Consider the following 22,180-nt stretch of genomic DNA (forward strand, 5'->3'; position numbering starts at 1 on the left):
AAAAAGCACGCAGCCATCACTACCGGTTCCACTACTCACCACCAGAGACCGTAAGCTACCTGAGCGAAGCGAAGAGACAAAACGGCGAAACAACCAAATTAGACGAGGCAATAAAAGGCGCGAGGCGAGAGCAATGATGACCGGCTGGAGTTCAAAGCCTGCCGATAATAACGTCCATCCGCATTCAAACTCTGGCGAATCAACACAGAACCGAATATAAAGTTTTACAACACCTGAAGCCGAAATATTTGGACATCAGGTACAACCCACCATTTTGCTCTCGCCGATAAACCCCAATAATTAATCCTTGAATCCTAAATTTAGGACCCCGCTATTTTTGGATATAATTCCAACCCTGATTCGTCGCCGTCAATTGAATTTGAATCCGCCGGTACACCCGCCTGTACGCCGCTGTTGGAGGTTATATCTGCCGCTACACAACGATAAACCCCTCGGCGACCTTGGAGATTCAAATCTTCCGACATCGGATTTGAATCAGCCGTTGACTTGCCGCATCGCATCCGTCGCTGGTTTGGGTTGAATTCCCACCGGCGAACTTCGGATCAGGCCAACAACAACTCCGTGCCTGGTTCAGCCCCCAAGTTGGGACCAGGTACGCCACAACCTACCGTGCGACTGTTCGCTTCTACAACAACCCAGTGCCTGGTTCAGCACCCCAGGTGGAGCCAGGTACACAATTAAGATCGCTACGCCGTAAGATCGCTACGCCTCTCGAGAGTCGTTTCACCGAGGACGCCATCAACAAATCGCCGCGTCCGTGCAAGGCTCCAACCTCTTCGAACCCGAGGTTGAACCGCAACTAGGATTGGATCCAGGTGGTAGCAGCAACAGGTCAGATACAACCATATTTTATATAGTGAAGTTGTGGGCAAAAAAACCAAGCTTGGATTGTTCAAGAATAAATTAATGTATTAAGCTAGAAGGTGGAGTTGTTTATTCCTCGGGAAATTCTCTGCATTTTGCATTTTGTTCAGTAAGCTTGCCGACCCTAGGAATTGTTTAGGGAATCTCTGGGACGCCTGCCGACTGACTAGTGGCTAGTCTTACAAAACAAAGGTGCTTCCTATGCAAGCTGGAGGGCATCTTAAGTTAGATTGCCCCCAGAATAAGAAGCAACGCGTAGAACAGGAAAAGAAAATCAATGCAGAAACAGAAAAGCCAAAAATCATCGGAGGGAGTGACATGCAGCCGACCTATTCAGCTGCTTTGAAAAATCGGGTCCACCAGTCAAAATGACTGAGGAGCTGAGTATGGTGAAATTGGTATCCGTTCGAAACAAACCAAGTCAAGAAAAGTCTGCGACAGGAGAGAGAGAGGCTCGAGGCGAGGTGACGGCACCGGCTAGTGTGGTTTCAGATGCTTTGTCTGAAAGCTTCGCTGACAGCAATGTTGATATGGACACAGAGATGGGAGGCTCCAACGCTGGGTTGAAGAGAACTCACTCGGACGATTCGACGGGCTCGACAGCATCTGTAAACAACAATGACGAGGATCGTGAGAGCTAGGAGATCGAAGACGTGCCGGGCCAAAAAAAGCTCGCTTTGAAACTTTGGCCTCAAATCCGAAGACGGCCTCTTCGGGAAGGGTACGAAGCACATCACAATAGTAGATAAAACAAACATAACCTTCAAGTATCACGTTGTTTAGTTTTTGACTGTGCATATTTTGGCATCGTCTCGGATAGTTGTGAATGGATATCTTACAGACTCTTTTCAAATAACCTGTTCAGTTCGACAAGGCTGTCCGTTTTCTATGATACTTTTCTCTATTTATACTGAACCTTTCATAAAGGAATATTAGTGGGAGATAATTTCGTTCAAATATTAGCATATGATGATGATAATACAATTGTTACAAGAACTGATGAAGAATTTAATAAAGTTTTGGAAATATTTGAAATTTTTGCAAAAGATGCGGGTATAAGACTAAATTTCAAAAAATCAGGTTATCTTAGAATGAATAATGTTCAAATTGGTCCTCAACGTTTGGAAGAAATGGGAAAATTGAAAATTTTAGGTGTAGTTTTTCAAACAGATTAAAACAAAATGGCTGAAACAAACTTTGATCAAATCATAGCAAAGATGAAATCTGCATTATCCTTGAATAGTTGGCGAAAATTGAATTTGATCGAAAAAGTTTTTATATCCAATACGTTTATACTCGGGAAATTACGATACATCGGGCAATTGATTCCTCCCAGTAAATATCCTTCTCTACCATGGAAAATTTTGTGGATTATTTTAGAAAAAAATTTTGACAACAAATGCTAGATCAGTACTTTAGGAAATATTTGTTAATCTACATATATTCAAATAGAATTAAAATGTACAGTCATAACTTTTCATCAGTGGATAGCTTTGTTTGCGAAATTTGTCAAGAAGATGATAGTAATGTTCATAGAATAAAATATTGTGAAAAATCACGTTTTGTGTGGACCTGGGTTAAAAATGTTATAAAAAACCATATAGGATTAAATGTAGATGACCCAGAGGACATTCTTTGTGGAGGAACAGATGAAGATCGATGTGATGCAAAAGCAGGTTTGTGGCTTATTTCCGAAGTAATTGCTTACAACATGGTAAATTATAAAAATTCCAGAATATTTTGTTTTAATAAGCATTCAAGAGATATTCGATGGAACAATAGTTTGTTATCTAGAAATCAGTTTGATAATTTCTTAAATTTATGTTAAAATTGAGTTTCTGAAAGGTTTAAAATTGTTGAAATGTTTAGGTTAGCCGAAAGATTAATTTTTAGATGATGTATTGTGAATAAAGGTTAAGAGAAAAAAATACAATCTTTGAACAGACATAACTTTTTGATTTTAAGTCCAATCGAGTTGTAGTCTCAGCTGAAATGTGAGTCCTAATTGAAATTTTAATAAAATCTACAAAATAAAGCAATCGATTGGTAAAAAAAAATTGATGAAAAATCAGTATTTTATGCTTTTTCAGAGCACAATGTCTCAGAATCCCTTTCACACTCGAGATTCAGTGCAACCCTTTTCCGTTGTCAGATTCAGCTCAAATTTGGCATATAGCCTTCTGATGATTCTTCTAAACCATCCAAGTCTATTTTGCAAGTGTTTTGATTTTAAAGTAGATATTTATTAAGACGAATTCGATGAATTAAATAAAAAATATCCTAAATTGTTATTTTTATTAAAGATTAAACCGTGAATAGCTTTTCACACGATGATACAAACAACATGCTTTGTTCAGCAAAGTTTAAGCAGACAAAAACTCGTATCTTTTGATGGCATTGATATCAAAAATGTTTTAAGCTAGGTACACATTTTGGTCAGTTGAATACAAAATTTTTGGACAAAAAATATTTTTTCTTGAAAATAGCTTGTTTAAAGTCTGTTTCACATAGAATCTGGTCGCATATTTTCATATACTGCAGCGCCCCTAGTTGTCACATTGCGAATCTTTTGACAGTGTATTGGTCCGGATGGTTTGTTTACATACAGCGAGCGAAATAAGAATAGCACCACTATGTGTTTTGCTTTTTAAAATATGAATGATTGATAATTACGAAAATTTTCTTCCACAGATTGTTCTGAATTGCTTAACGGATAAATCAAGCATGAGTTTACTTTTTGTGGACGTTGCAATTGGCGTTGAGGACCAAAAATGTGAAAAAGGGGTGCGAAATAAGAATAGAACCACTTGAGTTTTTCTAACAAAACTAGATTATTTTCAAAAATTTACTGTGTAAAAGTGAATAATAATGCTTCTACGAGTTATTTGAACAGAAAACTGCATTTAAGGAGTTTTTCAGAATTCCAAAGGATTTCAAAGGTTTTAAAATGGAGGTTTTAAGAGATGCTCCTCTAGCGTTAAGGAATTAAATATTTGAGCTGTAATTGTTTATCAAATTACTAACTTTCTTCATTCAAATGACGTGAAATGATGAAACAAACATGCGGAATTAATTTTTAATCAGAAAGAATAGGTTGGAAATCAATAACGTTGATTTTGTTCAGTAAACCACACTTTTTTTCCAGTTTCAAGTCGTAGATGGCAGCACTATCTTGCAGTTAACACCAAATTTTGTCTCAATATTGATTTTCCAGGTTTATTTAGGCCCATATTCATCATTTTGAGGTATTTTCCCATTACATTTTTGTGGAAGTTCATGCAGCAGAAAGCTTTTCCGTATTTGCAAAAGAATCACCAGCACAAAAATGTACAACCGCCAAAATTCCTGCTCATCTTAACTTCCAATTCAATTGCAAATCATACCAATAATACTGCTAGCCGTCTGGTCCATCAAGCTGCATCCCAAAGTATAACTTTATTCTGATAATCGGTCCAAAAAAATTCACTTTTAGTGACCTTGATGCAATTCTATTTTTTTCGGATTTAGTGATTTTTGAATTTCCAACGCGTTCACACGGTACATGTATTTATTTCTTGACCAAAATCGTCCAGCACTCGCTAATTAATCCCAGATATTCGAAAATGGGCATGAATTTGGTTTAATGGCAAGATAGTGCTGCCATCTATGACTTAAAACTAGAGAAATAGTGTTTGATTATCTAAAAACATTAGTAGTTTTGAATTCCAACCTGCTTTTTAAATTCAAACTTAGCCTCAAATCTATGTTTCATCATTTTGCTTCATACTTATGAATGTTAATGAAGAAATCAAGCAGTTTGATAAAGTTTTATAGCTCAAATATCTAATTCCTTAACGCTAGAGGAGCATCTCTTAAAACCCTCATTTTAAAACCTTTGAAAACCTTTGGAATTATGGAAAACTCCTAAAATGCAGTTTTCTATTCAAATAATTCGTAGAAGCATTATTATTCACTTTTACAGAGTAAATTTTTAAAGCTAATCTAGTTTTTGTTGGAAAAACTCAAGTGGTTCTATTCTTATTTCGCACCCCTTTTCCACATTTTTGGTCCTCAACGCCAATTGCAACGTCCAAAAAAAGTAAACTCATGCTTGATTTATCCGTTAAGCAATTCGGAACAATCTGTGGAAGAAAATTTTCGTAATTTTCAATCATTCATATTTTAACAAACAAAACACATAGTGGTGCTATTCTTATTTCGCTCACTGTAGTAGTGAAAATTTCACAAGATTGCAGCAGTCAGTCAAAAGTTATCGACGATGGAACGCGAAAGGCGAGAGAAAATTCTGCACACTCACGTAGAGAAACCGACGTGGTCAGGGGTAAAGATCGCGAAATTCCTATAATATCCAAAATCGACTGTAAATTCGGTGCTGCAACGTTACCGGGAGACCCTTACTGTGGATCGAACAAAACAAACCAGGCGTAAAAGTGAAACATATGGCCGGAAGCTGCGAGCAAAGGTAATTCGATCAGTTCACAATAATCCTGGAATCTCCTTGCGTGATTTGGCGGAAAAGTTCAAGACGAACCATAGTACAGCTCGACGAATTTGTTTGCGAGAAGGCTTGCGGTCGTATCATGCAAGCAAACGCCCCAACAGGACGCTGAATCAAAAACTGGTTGCCAAAACCAGGGCAAGGAAGTTGTACAAGAAAGTGTTGATCAAGTACAACGGATGCATTTTTATGGACGACAAAACTTACGTCAAAATGGATTTTGGACAAATACCCGGTAAGAAATTTTACCTTGCGAAGCGTAAAGGGAATGTTGCGGGTAGATTCAAGTTTGTTTTCGCAGATAAATTTGCTAGTGAGTTAATGATTTGGCAAGGGATCTGTAGTTGTGGGAAGAAGACTAAGATTTTCATCACTGGGGACACAATGAATGGAAATGTTTGCAAAGAAAAATATCTCCAGAAGAGGGTTGAGGGTTTTGCCATTCATTCGGTCCCACAAAGGTCCGGTGAAGCTCTGGCCGGACCTGGCAAGCTGCCGCTACAGCCGGGATGTCGTTAAGTGGTATAAGGAGAACAAGATCGATTTTGTTGAAAAAAGTATCAATCCACCAAACTGTCCGGATTTTCGTCCCATCGAGAAATATTGGGCAATAGTTAAGGGCAAACTGAAGAAATGTGGCAGAACCATGAAAAAACCCGCTGAAATGGAAAAGTGGTGGAACAAGATGGCGAATGAGGTTACCAGCAGTACTGTGCAGAAAATGATGGGTGGTATCACAAAAAAAGTTCAAAAATTCATCCGAAAAGCTGACGAATTATTTTTATGTATATTTTTCCTTAAAGTGCAATAAAACCCTACAAAATGACATTTTTTTTTGTTGTTGTACGTTATTTCTTTGCGGAGGAATGATCTATTTTATCCGACCAGATTCTATGTGAAACAGACTTGATTATCAATTTTGACACAAATTTGGTTCATTTTTCATTTTTGACGTGTAGAATTTAATCCAAACAAAACTATGAAAATATTAAATATATAAATTTTGTGAAAATTTTCGGACCCAGAATTTATTTCAAATCAAATCAAACATGATTTTTTTAGTCGGCCCCATACGAAAGTTTGTTCTCCACACCCTAATCTACCATTTGGAGGGTGAGCCTCCAGATTCCCAGACATTATGAAATTTAGGGACACCCTACTCTACACACATCTGAGATATTGAAAGTGGCCCACGTTTCCCCATGGCCCACGTTACCCCACTCCCCTACCTGTTAAGAAAATCCTGTGCAGCCTGCGAGCCGCAAGTTGCTCATTCATGCTATACATCGTTCATGATAAAATTTAAAAAACAAAAAAATCTTCATATTTTTTTTGCATAATAGTTCAACCCTGGTGTGGAATCGAAAACTTCAGGTGTGACATAAAAATCGATAGCCCGATCAAACCGCACGTGAATGCAACGGCTATCATCATCGAAGAGGGTAAACAAATTTCGAAAAAAAAAAAAAAAAAGTTTCCGTTCATCGTCACCGTCCAGGGGCTCCGATAAGAAGCATCATGGCGGGTCATCGAATGCTTTGTGTTGTTTGGGTTGAAAATCTTATCTCGAACATCGCCCGGTTCCATCTTATCAGTAAAAATTGTCCCCAACACCACAGCACCGATACGATAAAAACGACCGCATTCAGTCCTAATCTGACAAAGGTGCAAATCGGTTGCAAAGGAAAGTTTAATTGATTCAGTAAAGCAGTTATGGAGGAAAACGTAGCTAATCTGCCGATGAGCGACGAATTCGACATTCGTGGCTTCGGGAGAGTGTAACTATACCTTAATATTTGGAGTGATGTAGTTTCAAATTTTTTTAAATAAGCTATCATTCGTAGATTCAAAGGCTCACCGAAAAAAAGTGATCGCTTGATATCGCGACCCGCATTGGATGAATACTATGACACCTCAAATCGGCGTCGTGGGATTGCTCTGGTGTTCTGTCAAATGAATTTTGAAACGATGGCAAAAAGACAAGGCACGGACAAAGACAGGGAGGATATTTGCGAGGAGCTGAATGAATTGGATTTTGATGTCCGAGTTTTCGACGATCTCAACAGGAAGAAGTTGCTAGATACCCTGAAGGATGTTTCGAAGGAGGATCATACGGACAACGATTGCCTCGTTGTGGTTGTAATGACGCATGGCGAGCAAGGAGTTTTGTACGCTAGTGATAGCAAGTACAATGTTGATTCTCTGTGGAAAAACTTTGTTGGTGACGCATGCCCTTCGTTGATTGGAAAACCGAAGCTCATTTTCATTCAAGCCTGTAGAGGTGAGCAGTTTGATGACGGAGTGTCGTTCAAAGCAGCACCGGCTTCTAATGTTGTCAAAGATTTTGTGGATTCTCGGAACGAACCCGTGGTTTACGCCATTCCAGCAATGGCTGATCTGCTGGTGATGTATTCCACCTACGAGGGATACTATTCGTGGAGAAATCCTCGCCAAGGTTCATGGTTTATTCAATCCCTGTGCAGGGAGCTTACCGAACATGGAAAGCAGCGTGATTTGTTGACGCTTTTGACGGGTGTCATACGAAGAACGGCCTTCGAGTATCAATCGTTTGTGCCGCATGACGAGAGAATGGACTGTAAGAAGCAGATTCCCTGTATGGTGTCTATGTTGACCAAAACTTTTTATTTTACCAAGAAAACCCGAAGTAAGGTAGTAACGGCAATTGATTAGAGGACCGCTAGGGTGTTGAAATTAACTAAAAGCAAATAAATTTTGAATTTTCGACGTTACGAAAATCAAGCACGTTGAATTTTGATAAGGATAAATGTACCCGACCTTCGCCCCTAAGACATTGTTGTAACCTTCCTGTAATGTGCACCTCAGAATGTCTTTCGACAAATATGATTGCTCACTAGCCTGAAATGCAATAAAAATATGACCTAGCTACAAAGCTGTAGATAACTTAAGATAAATCCGATCAAACTATTGATTGAATCGTTCCTTATTGTTGCCCTTTCTGAGTTCCTTAAGTTGGCCGTCTCTAGAGAAAACATGTTTCACTAATACAACAACGGCCCCCACGAATTCGTTCATAATATCCCGAAAGGAAGCACAACAATGTTCTGTATTGTTTTTGAAAAGCCGAAATTACGAAATGTCAATAAACTTTAAGAATTGATTTGCATTCAGAATTATAATCCTACGTTAAAAAAGTCAAAATTGTTAGTTCAGTTTATTGTTTGTTTGTGATGTCTATGATGATAATTTAAAACAAATAGTATATTAACCAAGCTAACAAATCGTTCGTCCAATTTTTGAAGTTAAAACACAACAGGGGAGATTCATAATTTTTAAATTATTTTTAAATTTCCATAATTTACTCATGGTTCGAAAAAATCTCCACCCTTCAAACGCTATGAGTATTATTAGTGATTTTTTCCGATGATGTGTTTATGATGTCATAAAAAACTATTTAAATAGATGCATGTCTTTTCTTCTTCTTCTTCTTCTTCTTCTTCTTCTTCTTTTTTTTTTCTTCTTCTTCTACTTCTTCTCATTCTACTCGCCGATGCTTTTTTAAGCCTAGTCCACACCATGATGGCTCTAGATATGGTGGTCTCACTTTGGCAAAAAGTAGACGAGGGTTGGATGCGGAGGAGGAGCCGAAATTTGACAGCTGGCTGTTTGGCTGGCTGCTGGCTGGCTGGGATGCCAGGTGCTCTGATTTTTTGTAAATCACGAAGTTTTGCCAATCATCAAGATATTGCTTAGACAATGATTTCGCCTTGATTTTTGCAAATATAATTCATAGAATCGAAACAAAATCTTCCGGCTGAGCTCCGGGCTGGTTAGCAAAGCTGGAAGAGGTTGAACTTATAAACGACGGTGCCAGCTTTGTCGGTAGCGGTGAGTAACATTAATTTTGCATTACTTATGACAAATTTATGCTTATTCAACACTTTTTTCTTTCAAGAGCTATCTAGAAGCAGCAGAAAGTCATCGAATCGGATGGTAACATGGCGAGGCGTTACATTCCATCGTCAGAGAAGCGACTGGCCCTCCTGCAGGAACATCCGATCTTCATCGAGATGAAAAAGCTGCTTCAGGAGGACCCCCGTCTGTTGCCAGCGCTGCTCCAGAAGATCCAATCGAGTAATTCGGTTCTGAAGAGTAGCATTTGGGAAAACCAGATGAAGTTTTTGGCACTTTTGAATGAGGGAACCGATGAGCTGAAATAGGAAAATAGGGCAGCGTTAGGCGCCTGAGCAACATGACGATGAGTGGGTTGGGGAATCAGTTCGATCCACTGCAGACTGTTGATTGTCCGGAATGGATTGAGCCCCTGAAGGATTCTGCAGGCGATGCTGTCCAATTGCTAGTCATCCTCAAGTGCAGCAAAGCTCCAGCTCAGCGCTGCTCGTGGGTGGTGGTGATGGTAGATTAACTGAATATGTTAATATTAAAAAAGGCTTAAGCAGTATTTACATGATGCAACAGTTATTTGAAAATAAAATTTCGAATCATACAATCGTTTATCATTTAATCATGAAAATTATCAATAGCAGAATTTATAGCATTCCTTTAGCAGAACCGATTTACTTTTATTTTCATCCAACACTTTTCGATTAAAGGGAAACAAAATAGCTCTTTGGATAAGGTAACAAGAATAAGGAGCAAGCAACATCCGGTTTAGGGTTTTGGTTGTTTGTTCCACCCTTTAAGATCCTTTCTATCATAACGGTCAATAAAAAGTTTTTCTTTTTCGGAACATACGGATAGACCGAACTGTATTGTAATCTCATTAAAAAAAAGTGTTTAGAATACAAATTACTTCATTTAATATACTCATATCATTGCTTTTTTTCCGAAAACTTAATTTAAATATAATAAAATAAACTAATCCCCAGTACGGTTTCAAATCTTTTGATCTTTCGTTTACGATTGGCTTGTGCACATACACACACTTTATTGCCATCTGATTTTTTATCTCTAACACCTGGCATCCCTGGACCCCTTTTTTCGTAAACACTACAGCCAGCTGTCAAAACTTTTTTCAATATGGCGGAATGGCGATTTGGCATATGAGATCACCATACTAGAGCCATCATGGTCCACACTAAACGAATGTTCGTCTCGAGACGGTCTCAGCGTCTCCCATTTCTAAAAAGAATTTTAACCATTTTGGTAGTTCATAAAGATTTACGACAAAATGGTTGAAAAAAAATGGTATTTCTTCATCGCCATTTTGAATCTGATCAATTGCATGCGTGCCGCTGCAGGACAAACAAAATCTTAAATATTTTCTGCGTATCTTAGTTTGAAGAAACATGACTTGGTCTCAGGTTTCCAACAATAACAATGTTCGTGTCATAACAAAAATCGCTATTCAAGTTGCCTAGTGTGGACTACGCGCTCGTTTTTCTTTAACCATTTATGGTTCTTAAATAACCATTTTATGGTTTTTGCTTGAAAGCCGTCAAAATGGTTATTTTTCAACAATTTTTCTAAAAAGAATTTTAACCATTTTGGTAGTTCATAAGGATTTACGACAAAATGGTTGAAAAAAATGGTATTTCTTCATCGCCATTTTGAATCTGATCAATTGCATGCGTGCCGTTGCAGGACAAACAAAATCTTAAATATTTTCTGCGTATCTTAGTTTGAAGAAACATGACTTGGCTGTGCTGTTTTGGCCAGATTTGTCATTCTGCCATTATAGAAAACATGGCGATGGAGTGGTTTTGCGCTAACAACATTCAGGTTGTGTTCAAGGATAAAAACCTTCGCATCATATCAGAACTTTGCCCAATCGAAAAATATTGGGCGATAATTAAGCAGAATCTTAAAAAGGCCCAAAAACTGTTAGCAGGGAGGAGTAAAAACTGAGTATTTTTTCCGTCTATCATCTTTTTTTAAGTTCATAAAAAAAGATGATGTATGTATGTATGTATGTATGGTTCCCCCATCGGTAGCAAGGTCCTGCCTATGGCTGTGTGGCTTGGCCTTCGAATTTCTTCTAGGGCTTCCACGGTCCGATGGTTCGTCGAAAGAAGGCATCCAACCCTCAGAAACCTACAATGGCCGGCTACCCGTGCCGCTTGCAATAATTTATTCAGGTTATCCCCAGATGCATTCCTTCAAAAAAAATATATATAATGGTAAAAAATAGTATATGGCAGTAAGGAAAATTACTAAAACATTGGATGTATATTTATAGTCATATAAAATTAAGGAAAAATAAATTACCTATTTATTGATAAAAGGATACGAACCTGAAAGTTAAAATTATAAGAACATAAATCATAATTAACGTTTGCTTATCACAAACGTATCCCTAAATTGGGAATATAAATCTTAAATTTTTTTGTTTTTTGAAATATCAAAATATTAGTTCATAAAAAAAGATGATACTTTAATTTTTTTTAATAAAGAAAATCGATTTAGTTCGACCTCTTTTTGATCCGAGCACCCTTTAAAAGTTTAATAAATTACAAAAAGTATTTCTAAATGCATAAAATATATTGATTCTGTTTTTGGATCCTATTAACGGAGAGTATTATTAAAATTTGAAAACCAATCTACATGCTGAATAGAGAATAAGACAGTAGACTAAGTCGATTTGGGATCATTACTCATTTTTGAACTTGTTCAACCCTGGGGCCTTAAAGCTCGTTTTGGTTCAAAACTCATCCATGGTTTCTTGCAGAATTTTGAAGTAACGTTTACATGGGTAATTTTGAACTTTTATTTGACATTTGACTACTTTTCATGCAATACTTCACTAGTAACGGCCTGCAGTTTCAGGCAAGTATGCTGTCATTGACCGTTCTTCTCCGCGTGATGGATTCTGTTTTTCCAGTGATCGTCGCTCCCGTCTTGCATGCGAATCGTCTGACTCCATCAGTTTCCTCTATCGCAATGTCGTCGGTGTAAATTGTGTGTTGTAAACAGTGATGGTAAATTTCGCCCGTCACGCTTGACCCGATTAGTTTTGTTTCATCAAACGACTGGCACTGTTCTCAATTGACGGAGCCTCACTACTCGCATGACGGACAAAGCACGACAACAATCAACATTTCTCCATCATCGACTGGCGAAGCTCCTACACATGGTCAAAATTTCTCCTGAGAGTGACTGGCAAATCTCTTCACACTTCGATCGGCTGCTGACGGCAGGTACAACTAATTGAACGACTTGCTGGCAGAGAGCAACAATAGCAATAAGAAACTGAAAACAAGCTTGCTGGCAGGAGCATCAATAATAATAAATGCTTTTCTTGTTCGTCTTCGGTCGTCTTCGGCTTGCTGGCAGGAGCAACAATAATAATAAATGCGTTTCTTTTTCGTCATCGGTCGTTTGAATGCGATTGCTTGACTAGGTTATTATTTTAGCTTCAAATGAATGGGGAATGAATGACTGGCAAACGAAGTGACTGGTCGTTAAGGAACAGTCAATTGAGTTTGACGGACCAAGAGGCTTCACAGTCACAGCTTCACGCCTCATGACGATGATATTTGCCAAGCCTGGTTGTAAATTCATGTGTGTGGAACTTTTATTGGCCCACATCGATCTCGGTGACCGGAAACTTTGCTTGTGCGTAGTGTACGTGTCTCCCGATCGTTCCGGAGACCAGGTGTTAGCTGAATCTTTCTTGCGCTGCCTCACCAAAGTTAGCTCTATGTCCTCTTCTGAAGATGACATACTCGTTATTGGTGAAATTGGTTTTCTGTTTCCGGATCCCGTACGTTCTTCGTTTTCGGCAACCTCCAACATCCTCTTCTTAGATAGTTTAAGCACAGTGATTCTGCGTCAAATCAACAACATCGAAAATGAAAACGGTCGCTTGCTCGACCTTTGTTTTGTCAACGAAGAGTTTAGAAATCCAACAATCGATTTAGCTCCTGCTCCGCTTGTTAAGCCTGTCCCACATCACCCCGCCTTAGTGAACTCAGTCGATGTTATTATGATATTTGCTCCCGCAGAGAAAACAAGATCCTCCTATCATGATTTCAAGAATACCGACTTGCAGCTATCTCCCTCGTTCTGGATTCTATTAATTGGGAAGATGAACTAGATTTCTCTGATCCTAACGCAGCTGCCGAAAAATTTTCGAATATTCTTAACTACAATATCGATCGCCATGTGCCAAAACGCAGCGTCAATGGTGGTCTTCGAACTCCCTGGGTTACTAGAGAACTGCGGCGACAGAAAACTGCTAAAAAGTGCGCCCTCCGAAACTACAATAAGCACGAGGGCCTCAACACGAAAAGGGAATACCGCAAACTGAACTCTGCTTATAAAAAAGCCAGCAAACGTTGCTACCTAACATATCTGAACCGGTTACAGCGAAATTTCAAAAGCAGACCGAAGTTGATCTGGAAGTATGTCAAAAACCAGCGAAAAGAATCCGGACTTCCGTCCCACATGTACCTGGACGGCGATATCGCTAGCACTGACCCTGGAATCTGAAATCTGTTCGCTGAGAAATTTTCGAGCATTTTCACAAGCGGATCCATCTCTGCAGAACAACTGACCAGAGCTGTGAATAATGTCTCACCTCTAGGCTCTTCCCTAAATGGTATTCTCATCGACGATGCAGCTATCTTAAGAACAACTGCCAAATTCAAAAACTCTACTTCTAGAGGCCCGGATGGAATACCGGCTAGTTTTTTGAAACGGTTTATGCTTCATCTGCTAACACCTATCAGGCATATTTTTCAAGCATCGCTGCACGGCGCAATCTTCCCCGCTTTGTGGAAAGAAGCATATGTGTTTCCTGTTTACAAAAAGGGAGATAAGAAAGATATTAACAATTACCGCGGTATCTCAGGTCTGTGTGCTAAATATTGCAAAACTGTTTGAGCTGGTTGCGTTGGATCCCATTTTTTCATTCTGCAAGCACCACTTTTTAAACGATCAGCACGGTTTCATGCCTAAACGATCAACTACCACATATTTACTACGTTCACATCTTTTGTACAAGAAAGCTATGCCAGGAAGACCCAAACCGATGCTATTTATACAGATCTGTCTGTTGCATTTGATAAAGTAAACCACGAGATTGCTCTCGCAAAGCTAGGTCGCTTGGGCTTCTGTGGATCTTTACTGGAGTGGTTTCGGAGTTACTTAACGGGACGAAAGCTGTCCGTTCATACTGGAAAATCCTTCTCGAGACAGCTTCTTGGCTCTTCCGGAGTGCCGCAAGGAAGCACTTTAGGACCAATAATTTTTGTCATCTATTTTAATGATGTTCTGTCGCTTCTCGATGGCCCAAAACGCTTATGCCGATGATTTGAAACTGTATCACAACATCAATGGTATAGACCAGTGGTCGGCAACCTTTTGAGTCGGAAGAGCCAAAAACGTCAAATTTTCAAAATTTCGGAGTTTGAAAGAGCCACATTAAAGATTTATTGTTTTTTTTAAATTAAAATAAATGGATGATCTATGAACATTTGTTTCACTAAAATAACTTCAAATGCGTTAGAGTTTTTTTTTTCTAGTTAACCCTTTCCTTCCCATGGTAGCACAGGTGATCCACAACTTCGCACAGCTCGCATTTGAACTGGGCGCTTTGGATCAACACCATTTTTTCACCGAATGTGTAAATATGAGTGGAGAAACATTGCACAAAATTTGAAGAAAATCGGTTAGCTAGGTTTTGCTTGGCAGATCAAAAGCTGCGAAAAAGTCGGATTTTTTTTGAATTTAAATCAAGTTGTCATTTGTTGTTCAATAACTTGACAAGTTTTTATAATTTCCTTCAAATAAAAATATTGACGTGCAGAAGGTTGCTTATGCAAGCAGAATCAAGTGATGGTTTACTTAGATTTCAACTAAAACATATAAATTTTTGAGTAAGTAAAGTGGATCACTGGTGATACACTGGGAACAAAACGTACTTTTCTTCTTGTGAAGCTTCTTATCAATACTCATGAAAATCATTTCGTCAACAAAAAAAATCGCTTCAGGATAGTTATTTCATCTGCTTAAATGGCCACATGTCTCGAAATATTTGTAAAAGCTCGTGATTTTCTCGAAAAACGGCATGTTTTGTTTTCCTTGCGCAAAGTGTCATGGCGGCCATTGTTCAAGTCAAAAATAAAAATTTCAAATATTTCAATAAATAGACTTTCGAGGGATGCGTATACCAAAGAAGTTTTTTATCAAATAGGATCGTTTTAGTTTGTGATCAATGAAGTGATGAAATTCCATGTTTTTTTGCAATTATTTCCTGTTTTTCATTTACACCTTATGTGTTGTTATCTTCCCAATGGAGCACATATGATCCACCTCAAAACCCAGATTTTTCGAAAGGATCATTAAAGTAGGCTTCAATTATGCATCTTTTGTTCTAGAACTTTAGCTGTAAATCAATATTTCTATTTTTAAAACGTGAAAAACCCCGTGGGAAGGAAAGGGTTAACCTCTTGGATTTTTCATTCTGTTCCTGCTTATCTTTAAGAACATGGATTTTTTTCTGGATCGTCAACTCTTCTTACATGGTTTGAATGCATATAAATTTTAATACGTTGGAAAAATCGAGTCAAGAAAGTTTTAAGTGTATATAAAGCTTATATGAATACTTTGCATGATGACAATGCGAAGGATTTGAACTTATTTACAAAAGGAGAATGTTTATAATTTCTTCGGCAAAGAAAAGCTTTTAAAATAAAGAAGTAAAGAGAAATATCATTTTAATATTGAAAAGCTTTTCTAAGACACTCACCAGATTTAGTAAATCCTTTCCAAAATCTTGAAGTATGAGGTAAAAATCAAATAAAATTTATTGACATCAAGCGAACGCCAGCTAAAATCAACGTATTTTTTCGAAAAAGACAAGAAAAAAGCTGAAAAATGAACACACGAAAAATGATTTTCTTTACCAAAACTCATCAGGAGCGTTCAAATCTTATTTAAATTTAAAATTAGTGGAAAATTTGGAATTTCATAAAAAAAAACTGTGAATAATCCTGGAAAAACCGGGCCTTTTTCCTCGATATTCGACAACCAGACCGGGCCTGGCATCATCAATTTTTTGCTTTGAAAATCTGGGCAAGCCCCGGATGAAGCGGTAAAATGGAATGCTAATGGCCGTAAGAACGGAGGGCGTTTTGGGAGTTGAACCCTCTCCCATGAGGGTCTAAGAAAAGCAAGCGAGGTTTTTTACTCAACACTCAATTTTTGGTTCTCAATAAAATTTTGATGATTGAGTGAGGTTATTCAAGTAACAAACTTGACTTAGAACTTTAGCATCAGTTCTAATTCAAGTTAAGTCAACCCACTTAACCCCAGAGATGTTAAAATCGCGAGTCTACATACTCGCACTTTGCCCTTCTTTGCAGAACGATTTTATTTCGTTAAACTCAATCTGCAATGATGCTATCTAAAGTTCAATTCGGAAAGCATCAGAAAGTAAGCTTCGGATAAACTCGGCAGGAGTAAACAGCAATCGGGGGAATCATCAGCGAAGCAAACGAACAGTTCTGCGAATTAAAAAAAAATCGTTTTCGTTCGGCAGCCGAACACATCAATCGGACAACGCATGGGGGCGTGGCTTAAATTGATAGATACAAGGGAACGGGAAACGAGCGAGAGAAGGGTGCGAGGAATGTTAACTCGGTCCGTCAGGCAACGATCGCTCGTGAGCATTCGTGTACGGTAAGCTTCGTTCTGTTGTTTCGTTGGTGTGATTTTATTCCTGCGAGGCATGGAAAACATCAATTCGGAACTGTTCTCTTCGTTTTGTGTGCAATCGCGTCATGATTGGAACGAAGATAAAATCAATCTGCACACAACAAGTTAAACTCGGAAAAAATCAGCCGAATGATTCTTTCCGAAGCGAGTCTACACACCGCTGCTTAACCCACACTAGTCCCAGGTTCAAAATTCTGCAACAGTTATTCAAAATTTTCTCACTTGTTGATTGAAACTCAGTTCTCGGTAAACTTCGTTTTACCTGTAACTTAATAAACCGTTAGAAAATAATTAATTCATCTACACATCTTTAACTTCTTCGTGCTCGTGAATCAGTTTTCATGAAAATCGTCTTCAAGTTGTTAAAGTTGTGTCCCATTTCTGGATGATTTTGTATGGGAGTTCTCCTTCCATAAAAAGTGAGATTCTCGAAACTATTATACAAACCATCTCTGGTCCGAAAAACCCTCGGATACCAAATTTTACTTCAATCCGACCGTCCGTTTATACGTGATGGTGTTCCAAACTGTCGAAATCATAATTGTATTTCTGTTTTTATATTTTGTTTTCTGTGACGAGTTTAAGATTTTTTTTTTTTTGAAATTTGAATAATTTGAATTATTGGAAACTTTTGATAGTAGAGTTTGGAAATCCTGGTTCGTACAAATGTTGATCCATGAATTTCACAATGAATATGCATTTTCAAAATTAAAAAGGTTTATTTTCAGAATTTTGAAAAAAGAATTTAGAAACCGTCCTGATTATTTGTTTTGTTTCAAGATTAAAAATTTTTGAACTTAATTCTTTTGCTAAATTCAGGTATAGCCATGCACAACTGAAAACTCGGAACCAGATCTTCATTCGAAACTCTTATTAAAGTTCAGGTTCAGAATTTGGATTTAGAAATAATATTAAAAATTCAATTTCCGATTTAGATGGAAAATTGAGTTTTATAACGTTGATTGGCAACGTAATTTTAAAATTTCAGCTGAAGATCACAAATATAAAGCAAAATTTGATTTTATTTGGAAGTTGGTTTAATGATAAAAAAACTGATTTCTTTTCATGAAAAAAATAATCAACAGGATGTTTGCTTTGGAATTGATTTTAAATGAAGAATGTTTGCTGATAAAGAAACATGTAATCTTCACGAGGAAAAATCTGCAGGAGTTTCATATTCTTTCGGTGTTTTGATTCGTTTATTTTCAAATGGTTTTCGTTGTTTGGTTTTGATCACCGCACTTTTCTATGGTTTTCTTTGATTGATAATTTTTTCGGTGATTTATTTAGGACGAAATTAAAACTGCTGTTTTTTTACGTTTCGGCCTACTGAGCTTCAGCCATCTTCAGAAAAACTGTATTTAAAATAGATAGAAAGTAATAAATTTTATAATATTTTCAAAAAACTATTTCCTATGCACACTATCTCGAAACTCACAACTTGTTTTGCCGCGTGTTTCCCTAACGGCCGTCTCTTGATATTTGAAATCGACGTCAAGAAGATGCTCCTAGTCAGCCGTCGTCTCGGTGCGCTTCAGGTTGGTTCGTCGTCGGTTTGATGCTCGGTTGGATCGTGCTCTTGAATTGGGGAAATCTACAACTCACTCAAATACGAGGACAGGGACGTCCAAATGGGCAGATACGCATCCTTGACGTATATTCCCCATCTAAGTGAAAAAGTAACTAAAATTTTACGAAAATACGACATCATCGCTTCTTCAAAACCGGTCAACAAAATAAAAAACAGCATTTTCACCAAACTTAAAGATGAAATACCGAAAATGAAACAAACGCAAGTAGTATACGCAATCCCTTGCGAATGCGGTCGCGTATATTGTGGACAAACATCTCAAACAATCGAAAAAAGAATTAAAAACCACAAATATAGTTTCAAACCAAACGCATCGACAACCGGCTTAACGCAACATGCTGTGGAAAACCACCACACATTCAATTACGATGATGTCAAAATATTGGAAAAAGTGAGCGATGAGGGTAGAAGGAAAATCGCTGAAACACTCCATATAAAATTGAGAGGAGAGCGAGCAGTAAACATCCAACGAGATGCCATGGAAATCTCTAGCATCTATAACGCTCTAATAAAAAAGCTGAGAGGGACGCCCCAATTCAAGAGCACGATCCAACCGAGCATCAAACCGACGACGAACCAACCTGAAGCGCACCGAGACGACGGCTGACTAGGAGCATCTTCTTGACGTCGATTTCAAATATCAAGAGACGGCCGTTAGGGAAACACGCGGCAAAACAAGTTGTGAGTTTCGAGATAGTGTGCATAGGAAATAGTTTTTTGAAAATATTATAAAATTTATTACTTTCTATCTATTTTAAATACAGTTTTTCTGAAGATGGCTGAAGCTCAGTAGGCCGAAACGTAAAAAAACAGCAGTTTTAATTTCGTCCTAAATAAATCACCGAAAAAATTATCAATCAAAGAAAACCATATTTTCAAATAGCAATTTTTTAGATAGTCAAATTTCGAACTCAAACATTGAAATTAGATTTGCAATAACCAGACGTGAAAAGCAAAATTTTTATATTTTACTTTAGCTTTAAATTTTTTCATATTTTTTCCATCGATGATTGAATCGAAATGGTTGATTAATTCTAATAAATTCTGGAAATTTCAACTGATCAATTTTCATAGAGGGCTAAAAGCAATTATGAGTGCTTGAAATATAAAATATTTTACGTTGTTTGTTAACAAAATAGAATCTGTCCAAAAACTTCTTTGTTGTAAATGATAAACTTTGGTTTTCCTGTGTTCGTGTTCGATTGATTCAAAAATATACAAACGTTTGGAAATAATTAATCTAATGATAATTTCATTCTGTTGTTTTAAAACAACAGTTATTCGTTGCATTTACTGTTAATGGTAAACTAATTCTTGAGTGCTGTGCTGATGCTTCAAAAACAGTAAAAAGCAAAGAAATTGTAAAATTAGGCTTCTAAAAATGCTATTTTGTCATTTGATCCTTTCCGCTTGTTCCTACAGCGGATGCAATTTAAAAATTCTTTTCTGAACCTATGAAAATCCGTTTGCCAGGTCATAAGACTTAATTATCACTGCAGCACGGTCTTATAAATATTTTTTTCAAAAATATATAGGTATAAAATTAGCGCAGTTAACTAAAGAGCCGCAGCTTTACATCAAAAGAGCCGCATGCGGCTCGCGAGCCGCAGGTTGCCGACCTATGGTATAGACGACATCGAATTCCTGCAACGGCAGTTCAACATTTTTGCTGACTGGTGCGACAACAACTGCCTGCCGCTAAATCGCAGTAAATGATCGATCATATCTTTTTCTCGCAAGCGACACCCTCTTTATGCTGAGTACATTCTCGGGGATGAAATAATCTCCCGGGTTGAGCAAATCAATGATCTGGGTATTATTCTCGATCAACGGCTTGAGTTTAAGACTCATACGAACTACGTTGTAGACAAAGCCTCCAAAAATCTGGGTTTCTTGATTCGCGTTTCCAAAGAATTTGAAGATAAGTACTGCTTAAAAAGCTTATATTGTAGCATAGTCCATTCCGTTCTCGACTATGCTTCCGCTGTCTGGTGCCCTTTCTACCAGAATGGAGTTGAACGAATCGAGGCTATCCAGCGGCGCTTCATGCGATATACCCTTCGACACCTGAACTGGCAAGATCCTTTTCGTTTGTCCAGTTATGAGAATCGTTGCCGCCTGATAGACTTAGACACGCCTCAAGTCCGGAGAAACGCTACACGTGCTTTGGTCGTTGCGGATCTCCTTACATCGAGGATTGACTGTCCCTCGCTGCTGGAAGGTATTCCTCTCAAGTGCGACCGCGAGGATTGAGAAACCAGAATCTGCAACTCTTTGTTCCTGTTCGGCTGAATAACTATGGGATTAACAGCGCTCTTATAGGCATCCTAAAAACCTTCAACCGTTTTTCGGAGTACTTTGATTTTGGCGTTCCCAGAAACGTATTCCGTAGAAAAGATTGGACAAGTCAAGAAAAACGTAGATTTATGTCAATTCATATATGTAACCTATAATTAAGTAATCATTAGGATCTGAAATTGATCCGTTGATTTTCATACAATAAATAATAAATAACATGCAGAGATGTCAATTGAATTTATTGTTTTTCAATGCCACAAGACACACCCCTGTTAAACAGCTAATAACTTTTTTGTCTAATGAGATACAAATTTACGGTTTTCGACAAAAGTATTCAGCGGATAGTTTTCTTTAGAGAATTTATAAATTGGCATAAAAACTTTTGCAGGTTTGGCTCCTCAGAGGAAACAAATAAGATGTGGATTTTCCAGTATAAAATATTCAATTTTCCCATACAAACCTAAAAGCTCAAATTTACTCATGCAAACGTTACTTAAAAATTCTGTAAAAAATCATGGATGAGTTTGAACCAAAACGAAGCTTTCAAGACCCCAGGATTTGAAAAATTCAAAAACGATCCCAATCTTGACTCAGTCTAATAAGACAGCCATCCCTAGTAATCTCTAGTATTCCGCAACTTCTGACAGACTACACCCAAATCTCGAATAACTTAAAACAAAGACAATAATGTCAATAGTAACTCAAATTCTGCTGTACTAAATAGAACAACAGTCGTTTAGCAAACTATAAAGTATAGCAAGTGTAGTACCGAAGACCCGGTCGGTTCCATAAAGTTTGTAAGGCTTCCTTGACATTTCCCTAAAGAACCGCATGGGACGTCCCGAGGTGTCGTTCGAAAGGAACGTTTCAGTCTTCGGTTGGCGATTCACGCGTGTGGTTTGGAAATTTCCCCCAAATAAAACAGGAGCAGTTCAGTCCCTGGCATAGTGATCTTGAGCAAATTGGATTAATTAGTAGAGCAGGGATTTTCGGATTCAGCTATTTTCCAGCAAACCAGCTCAAAAGTGTGTCGTCTCGCCGTTTCTGCATCGCATCGGATTAACAGGTGTTTATCGGGAGAAACCGGCTTTTCCGCTTTCCGGTTGATGGAAAATTTCCGGAATTCTTTTGGACTTGGGAATTTAAACTTGAGCGAAAGTGAAAGTGCCATTTGATGTTCTGGGAGAAATTGTGTCGCGTTGAGGGAACGAAAATCGATATTTTAGGCTGTTTCTATAGTTGGGTGATGG

At 37.9% G+C, this 22,180-nt stretch overlaps 2 protein-coding genes across 4 annotated transcripts in view; both read left to right on the plus strand.

The window, feature by feature from the left end:
- Positions 1-6,930: 6,930 nt before the first annotated feature.
- Positions 6,931-8,526, plus strand: LOC129744378 (caspase-like). Its single transcript, XM_055736879.1, has 2 exons — positions 6,931-7,161; positions 7,228-8,526. The coding sequence occupies exons 1-2, from the start codon at positions 7,097-7,099 to the stop codon at positions 8,072-8,074; spliced, it is 912 nt and encodes a 303-aa protein (XP_055592854.1). The 5' UTR covers positions 6,931-7,096; the 3' UTR covers positions 8,075-8,526.
- A 13,251-nt stretch (positions 8,527-21,777) lies between these two features.
- Positions 21,778-22,180, plus strand: part of LOC129744371 (prominin-1) — a 36,908-nt gene continuing 36,505 nt past the window's right edge. For 2 of the 3 annotated variants that reach the window (XM_055736866.1, XM_055736867.1), the window contains exon 1: positions 21,778-21,996. The gene's annotated coding sequence lies outside the window, so the exon portion shown is untranslated. The remainder of the gene's footprint in view (positions 21,997-22,180) is intronic. The other variant, XM_055736868.1, reaches the window with a different exon arrangement.

The sequence above is a fragment of the Uranotaenia lowii genome, chromosome 2 (genome assembly GCF_029784155.1).
Source record: "Uranotaenia lowii strain MFRU-FL chromosome 2, ASM2978415v1, whole genome shotgun sequence".
NCBI classification, from domain to species: domain Eukaryota; kingdom Metazoa; phylum Arthropoda; class Insecta; order Diptera; family Culicidae; genus Uranotaenia; species Uranotaenia lowii.